Source organism: Nesoenas mayeri (genome assembly GCF_963082525.1).
Source record: "Nesoenas mayeri genome assembly, chromosome: 8".
NCBI lineage: Eukaryota > Metazoa > Chordata > Aves > Columbiformes > Columbidae > Nesoenas > Nesoenas mayeri.
This window is the reverse complement of record NC_137554.1, coordinates 21,232,176-21,240,463: the sequence shown is the minus strand read 5'-3', so window position 1 is coordinate 21,240,463 and position 8,288 is coordinate 21,232,176. Positions and strand designations below refer to the sequence as shown.

At 41.3% G+C, this 8,288-nt stretch overlaps 1 protein-coding gene across 1 annotated transcript; it reads left to right on the top strand.

Annotated features, from left to right (window-relative positions):
- Nucleotides 1–105: 105 nt before the first annotated feature.
- On the top strand, nucleotides 106–7,416 carry ECHDC2 (enoyl-CoA hydratase domain containing 2; the record flags this gene model as incomplete). Its single annotated transcript, XM_080348746.1, has 10 exons — nucleotides 106–226; nucleotides 1,687–1,754; nucleotides 2,343–2,430; nucleotides 2,977–3,063; nucleotides 4,230–4,322; nucleotides 4,961–5,017; nucleotides 5,415–5,602; nucleotides 6,013–6,063; nucleotides 6,386–6,433; nucleotides 7,066–7,416. 10 exons carry the CDS (start codon nucleotides 106–108, stop codon nucleotides 7,141–7,143), a joined length of 879 nt encoding a protein of 292 aa, XP_080204872.1. The 3' UTR covers nucleotides 7,144–7,416.
- Nucleotides 7,417–8,288: the final 872 nt, after the last annotated feature.

Genomic DNA, 8,288 nt, shown 5'->3' with positions numbered 1-8,288 from the left:
GAACCACCCCCCTCTTACACCTCCTCCTTAAAGGCGCAGCGCCCCGCTGTCCCGCCCCGAGGCCCGGCCCCTCGCTGCCCGCAGCCGGACGCGGGGAGCGGCGCCATGATGCGGCTGGGGCGGGCGGGCCGGGAGCTGCTGCGCTGGGGCCGCGGCGGGTGCCCCGGGGCCGCCCCGCGGCGGGGCGCGGAGGTGCTGGTGGGGGCGGCCGGCGGGGAGAGCAGCGGTGAGTGGCGGCCCCGCCCGGGCGTGCGGGGGGCCGGGGTGAGGCCCCCGCGCCCGCTTAACGCCGCTTCTGAGGGGTCCGTGGGTCTGAGGGTGTCCGAGCCGGTTTTGTGGTGCTGCGGGGAGGCGGCGTGATGACCGACCTGGTGTTAGCAGTTCCGGTAAAAACACGTCAGCTCCGTCCCCTGCTCTGGTGCTCGTGTACCCCACAAGAGGACTGACCGCCTGTGGAGTCCAGAGCAGGCAGGTTGCTAATAGTCCCTCTGAGTTATGCCCTGGTACTTTTCTCGAGAGTGCAGCTACCAAATAAATAGCTAGATGCATTTTTTTATTTAAAAAGTTATCTCTGCAGGAGATCTCAATACCAGAAGTTCTGGTTTGCATTCCTCAGATTTTTGTGGTATCAGTGACATACAGTGCTGAAGGTAGGACAGCATCAGGACATGTCTGTGCTTATCTGTGCATGGGTCACTGAGCAATTTGAGTTTTGGTTCACATTGCCATTGGAATTGCTTTTTGCTAAGGGCAACTGTTGCAGCAGTGTATAAACAGCCCTTGGTCTTTTTGCTAGTTACATCTACCTGAATGTAGCTACCAGAACTGTGAATTTCCCGTTGCCAGTGCCCGCTGTGCCGTTGTTATGCGTGACACGTCTCTTGTTCACTAACCAACAGCTGCCATTGGCAGAGGAAGAGACAGAGACCTGCTGGCAGAGCAGGACCAGGGGTGGCAGATACAGGTGCATCTGTGCGCCTACAGCAGCAGCATCTCACAATGTTCCGGCCTGGGAAGGGAGCAGAAGTTCAGCCAAGGAAACTGGAGATGGTTTTTTTTCTCTCCAAAGCATACATTGGAAAATCATTTACAAAACACAACTGCAAGGAGGAAGTAGGTAGATGCTGCGGTCTGATTTTTCTGCTTGGACTTCGGAACTTTGAGTGAAGTCCTTTCCACTGATGGGCTTATTAACTTTAAATTAAATGGAGCTGCAATTTCAGAATGGTTCTGGAACACAGAGAGCGACCAGTCTCTGCTATTCTCATGCAAACAGCAATCACAGGCGGATGGTTTTCTTCATTAAGGAATATACTTGAACATAGTAAGATGGTACAATAACAACTGAAATCATATTCAAAACAGAAACCTAATCTGGATTTTTTTTTTTTTCCATTCCTGCAGTGATTTTAAGACATATTCTTGGATATCATGTTCATTTTTTTTTTAAAGTCTGCTGTTTTATATTATTCACAGTGCTATTGAATTTTACAGTTGTCCTGCATAACTGGGTTTAAAAGAGACGGTCTACCACCTCCACTTTTAAAATAACTGATTGTTTTAGAATGTACTTTATATGCATTTTCAGGACAGAGAAGATGCAGCATATGCAGACATTGTTCCCAGTTGAATTACTGTGTCAGAGAATTAAATGAAGTATAACTGAAATTGTCTCCTATTACTAAGGTATTGCTGAAATCCTAATGAACCGACCCCACGCGAGAAATTCATTGGGAAAAGTATTTGTAAATGAAGTGAGTATGGGCCTGGCTTGTAAACATTTGGAATCACAATAACTAAATGCACAAAGAATAGTTGTGGGAGACCTGAAACAAAAACTTAATCTCTTGTTGAAGGTCTAGGAGACTGCATTGGGGTGAGGCAGGTTGGCCTGAACAAAAAGATGGCGATTTGTCCATACTTCAGATGTAGACTGGACAGGGATACTGGAGTTAATTAAGTTAGATAACTTGGATGCAAGTTAACATCCTCACTTGCGTAATTACAACAAAAACATACTAATTGTCAGACCTTAGCAGATGATCTGTTCAAGGCTGATACATTCTAATGAAAGTCTGGCTCATGCCTGGAAGAAGAGTTTAAGGTACAGCAAAGGTTCATCTTGGAATAGAAGAAAAAAAGAGATGGGGAGATGTGTCATTCTGAGGCTGTCATGGAAAGCTCCTGCTGGCTCCATATATGTGTTTTCCAGGAAATTTCTGGCACCTGCAGGAAAAAAAAAAAACAAACTTTAACCATAGATTAGGAGCTTGCTATAATTTAGGTATATACATTTATATGCTTAAGGTTTTTCTTCTCTTGTTTGTACTCCCTCCTCACAGCTGTTCAGTGCTCTGGAACAACTCCGCCTTGATGAGAAGGTTCGCGTGGTGGTATTCAAGAGTGAAGTGAAAGGTGTATTTTGTGCTGGTAAGTAACAAAGGCTCTGCAAACTATTGTTGAAAAATGTGGTGGCTCTTAGGGCTGTGGGCTGATCAGATTGTGCAGAAAAGCAGTTGGAAATGCTCACTAAAAGAAAAATGGGCTGGCTTTTGTGTAGCAAATAACAAACACATCGCTATCTCTTTCTCCTGTCTGCCTCTCGGCTTCAGTGCTGAAGACGCGCGTGACGGATTGAGCCGCACAGGCTGCAAGCTGCTGCTGTTGGTTTTCTGTTTATAACCATCTTCAGGCACAGGCACCTCTAGTGTTGGAGCCCTTGGTTTTCAGTTTTATGGATTATCATCCTTATATACAGTGACTGGTGCTCCCCTGTGGAATCTTTGAAGGGCACAGAGCCCTAGCCACTGCTCCAGCCCAAATGTCCATGCTCCAAATTCCATTGAGCTTACTTGACCAGAACACTCTATTTCAAGGCTTCAGAAATGGTCTGTCCTCTGGGATGGGCGGAAGGGAACATAGGTCAGATGTGTTTTCCCTGTTCCTGGATTCTAACTTTTTAATTCCTCTATTTAGGTGCAGACTTAAAGGAACGTGCAAAGATGGATGATGCGGAAGTTTGGCACTTTGTTAAAAGGCTGAGAAATCTCATGGATGAAATAGGTAAATTATTATCTCAGTTGGGACATTCATCCTAGGCTACCTGTACTGAGACATGCGGAACTGCTGCGGGAGGGGAATGATGCAGCCGGATAATCCCCGCAGGTTATCCGTTCAGGAGTAGCTTCTCAAAGGGCACCAGTTTATGCCTGAAACAAAGATTTAATTAGAATTAAATATCAACTACCCTGCTGCTACTCTAAGGCCAAGATGCATTTCACTGCTGCTTTTTCCATGATGAAGAGCAGAACACACACACATATAGTAAGTGTCTGCTATAACAAAGCATTCTATGTGCAGTTCTGTGTAATCGGGAAACAGTGCCAGGCAAAATGAGACACGTTGGTTGTCCTGCTTTTGATACATGCTCACAAACACTCACGATACAGCAATGACCTAAAAATACGGATTTAGGTCTCTGAATGGATTTGTTGAATGTCAGGGTGTTTGTACCTAGAATTCCCACACACATCTTTTTTGTGAAAGGAATATGGACTTTTGCAATATATTTTCGTCCCCTATTTATGAATTATTCTGCTCTCACTAGAGAAGAATACCAAAGTGAAAGCTGACTAAAATACCAATCGGAATTGCTGTAATTAAACAACAATGTAGAGATAATGACCCTGTCTCCCAAACTACAAAAGCAGTTGGGTGGAGTAGTTAGAGCACAGAACTAGCAGGTGTCTGAAGTCTGCTTCCATCTCCCTGAGTATTTAAAAAGGTATTTTACTGAGCAACTAATCACCAGATATCTCAGGTTCCTCAACTATGAGGTGACAAGTGTTGACCAAATTCAGGAGCTCTGGCTAACAAAAGCACCAGAAAAGCTAATACTCGTAACAGTGACTAGGGATGGTGTCTTTGACTGTTTAACTGCAACAGCTGGGTATTTGCATAATAAATTTGCAAGGAGACCATCCAGTTTTGAATTTGCATGCTGCTTTGCATGTAAGAGTATTTTGCATTCTTACAACAAAGGGAGAAGTGCAAAAAGACAGTTTCTACTGTTTAGAGACAGTCAGAAAGTTTGTGGCAGAAGATGAATTCTTGAACAATTTTGAATTGGAGAACTACAAAAAGCTTTAGAATTACAGCATTTAAATTCCAGAAATGAGCGAAGCAGAACTTCTGGAATAAAACTATATAATCTGTATTATTTTCTCTAGCTGCCCTGCCTGTACCCACAATTGCCGCAATAGATGGCTACGCACTGGGTGGTGGACTAGAACTGGCGTTAGCGTGTGACCTTCGAGTAGCAGGTTTGTGTGTTGCTTACTGTAGGATTCTTCTTGTAAAGGTGACTATATTTTAAAGAGAACTTATGTGCATGATATCTGGCTGTTAATGGAATCCAGTAGGCTAAGAGAGATACTTCATGGTTCAGGAAATGAGTAGGCATTTGTTCACAAACTGTAACATTTAGTTACTATTGGGAAAGCAGTTTCCTTGCTTAAAAAGTAAAGCCTATTTTTAGACAAGATTAGGATTCCTTCAGAAAGCTATTTATTGGTAGAATTAAATAGTTACGCAATATTGGATTGGCACTCCGACTAGATCTAATCTTCCCTACTTAATTCAGTTTGGACTTGGAAGTCTTCTTTCTTCTGTTTCCATTCTTCTACCCATTGCATTTTATCTAGGATGGACCTAAGGTTCATTTTTCTAGATAAAATTGCTACCTGAGGGGTAAACAGTCATACTACACATCCCTTATCTGACTTGAGACAGGTATTCATTAAGCACTGTAGCATTCACACTTTGTGGCTACCTGGAGAAACAGAGTTCCAGTTCAGTACTGACAGCTTGTAGTTTTATTAGTCAGTTCAGTATGGAAAACTTGTAGTTATAGACATCAAAAAGTAACTAAACCCCATAATTTTTTAATTTTTTTTAATAGCTTCATCAGCTAAAATGGGCCTTATTGAGACCACAAGAGGGCTTCTTCCTGGAGCAGGTAACCTCCATTAAATCTTCAGTCTTACTTTCTCAGCTATATAGTAAATATTTTGCTGCTAGAGCAATTGGACTGTTTCAAAGGTGAATTGGAAATAGCATCTTACAGTGACCCAAGAGATGTATGAATCCACAGTTCTGTTCCAAGCCCTGTCTCAGACTTGCTATGAATTTTGTAAAGTCACTTAATACCTTTTCTGGCAAATCAGAATCCTCCAAAGGACACTAATGCCTTGCAGATACCTTGCAAAACGTTGACACATTCAGGTAGCAGTTATTAAAGAGACACGTGATCCCTTTATTTTTCAAACCTCCTGGTTATATAAGGAGAAAAAATACTTTTATTTATTGAGGTATTTCTCAGAAATGGAAAATGGTATTTTTGCTGTTGTCATAAGGTGGAACCCAGCGCCTGCCTCGCTGTGTTGGAATAGGTCTTGCAAAGGAACTCATTTTCACTGGTAGACAAATTGATGGGCAAGAAGCTGCCTCAATGGGATTAGTAAATCACGCAGTGCCACAAAACAGCGAGGGAGATGCAGCTTACCAGAGAGCACTAACTTTAGCTAAAGAAATCCTTCCTCAGGTAAGTGGGTTATTCATGTGGTCAATGTGAAGAAGGCATTTCTGCTTCCCATAAGAGAGAGCAAACAAACATTCACAATTTTGTTCTATGAAATATTAAAGTCTTTGTTCCTGATGTTTAAGCCTTTTAACTCTTTTTTTGTAAATGCAATTTCTGTAGGAACATGTATTAACATCCAGCTCCTTAACCCATAGGACAGTTTTACCTCGCAGCTGCAGTTATGCAGGCTTGCAGCACATACTGTAACCTTGTACCATGTACATCTGTTAACTGTAGATAATAAGTATTTAAAAAAACCCCAATTTGTTAAGTTACTGCAAGTATCTGTAGACTAAAAGATCATTTGGAGGTAGTGTAATGATGTAATTACACTACTATGAAGTGTTAAAATGTTTGTTTTTTTAATTAAGGCTCCATTTGCTGTGAAAATGGGGAAACTGGCAATAAACAGAGGAATAGAGGTAACAACTTTTTTTTAAAATACTGAGGTAAATGAAGCAGACAGGCCACTCTTACAAATTACTTCAGTAAAAATGTTTAGAATAGTTGAGTTTATAATCCCTGTTTAGACAAGACATTTAAAACTATTTCAGGGGTTTCAAAGACTTTCTTTAAAGACAAAATTAATACAGCAGGATTTTTTTCTATAGATGCTACCACTGTAATTCTAATACAGGAGTGAAGGTCACTCATTACAAGAGGATGTTTAGTGATTTGAGGGCTAAGAAATAGTTTTGAGGGCTGTACTTCAGACAGGTCTCACTCCTTCCCTCTCACCCCCAGGTTGACATTGCATCAGGGATGGCTATCGAGGGGATGTGTTACGCCCAGGTAGGTTACCTTCAGACTACATTCCTGAAAGGAACAACTGTATACTTTCTAAAGCCAGATATTCACAGTGTCCTCTTGTATTTACCTTTGACAGAACACCTAACAGCTAAATATAAAGCTTTGAGATACTCAAGTGCAGTTCGAGATTCCTGTTTCAGAATATTAACTGTTATGTCATGCATAGCTGCCTCTCAGCCTGCCCAAGACCAGAGTCCTTCATTAAATACCCTTCTGGCTAAAATAATTGTATATTCTTAGTTTCAACCATATGTTAATTACAAAATGAGCTTTACCAATAGCTTTAACAAATGAAAAAAAAAAAAACCACCCAAACATTCTTCTGTAGTCATTCTTTCTGACAAGTTTTGAGCACATAGACCTTTTTCAGCTAATGGAACAATCTAATTGCTGGTCCATTACTTTAAGATGGTAGCCTTAAAACTGTGTTCCTATATAGTTCTATGGTCTTGGTTGCTTTGCTTGTGACTTACATAATAAGACAATCTCCTTATTTTCCTTAATGTATCATTGAAAGAAAAGCAATCTTAAGTCTTAGACCACTATTGCCAGATTAGTCAGCGCTTAAATCAGATTTGTCAATGAAAAACATACCTTTTTCTTTTTAAATTTAGAATATTCCCACAAGAGACCGTCAGGAAGGGATGGCTGCCTTCAGGGAGAAACGACCACCTCAGTTTATTGGCAAATAATGCTTCTTACCCTCCCCTTCATTTTGAATGTAGAGGAGGACTGAAGAGGACCTGCTGATTTTTTTTTTTTAATTAATATTTTTATGACTGCATTCTGTGTACTTAGCTCTTTGCCTTGGACTGGATCTGTACTCCACTGGATCATTTTGCTGTAAGAATTCCCAAATAAAGATTTAACTTTGTACAGCTGCTCTCTTTCAAGAGCATACATCTTAAGTCATTGGTTATGACTCTCAAATAGATGTCAAGTAAGGAATATGGAGAAACTTTGGCTCACCATGAGCAAATTAAAAAAAAAAGGCAGATAGCATGCTGCATCTAAACACTGATACAAAAATATTATGACTCTGAAGAGAAAGTCAACTTACATTATCAGTAGTCTTCCAACTAATCACACAGAACAAGAAGTATTAACAGAGCAATGGTGTTTGACCCCAGATCTGCTGTGAATAGTGCAAAACACAGAGTTATCACCCCAGCCAACAGAACTTCTCTTTGGCAAGGCCTGTATGTGCACGTACATGTGGCCACTGTTACTGGTCTATCCCAGACATCTTGAGCACGTCACTCTTCTCCCATGACCTGCTCACCTCTGCTGCCTGGCTGGAAGTTGAAGTTATTTTCTCCCACTGCTTAGAGGTTCTCCGGCACCAAGACACACCACACAGTTTAGCTTATAGCTTCTTACTTCCCTAGACTGGGGCTTTCAAGCAAAAGAGAATTAATATAGTTAGAGAAATGTATTTTCAGTAAACATAGGTTATCAAAATACACTTTAAAAAGCATGGCTTACTGCACTGCAACAGTGTCACTTCATGCTATGACAGTCTTGCAGCACAGTGCAATTTCACCTGTGCCAGAAGTTAACTGAACAATTCTGAGAGAATCTTATCAAATTATACATGAGTCTCCTATGAAAAGATCTGCAAAGGGTGAAGCAGAGTCACACTCTTCAGCCTTCACAAAAAGAAGACACATGCTACAGGTGAAATACAAGAGTTTAAAAGTTACTTCCAGAATTATTCTACCCTGGCAAGACCTCCTGAAGCTGCACAGGAATGTGAACAGACCTTTCAGTAACTGCCACATGCAACTAAATTTAGTGGATTTATACCTTGTAGACATTCATACTTTTCAGCTTAAAA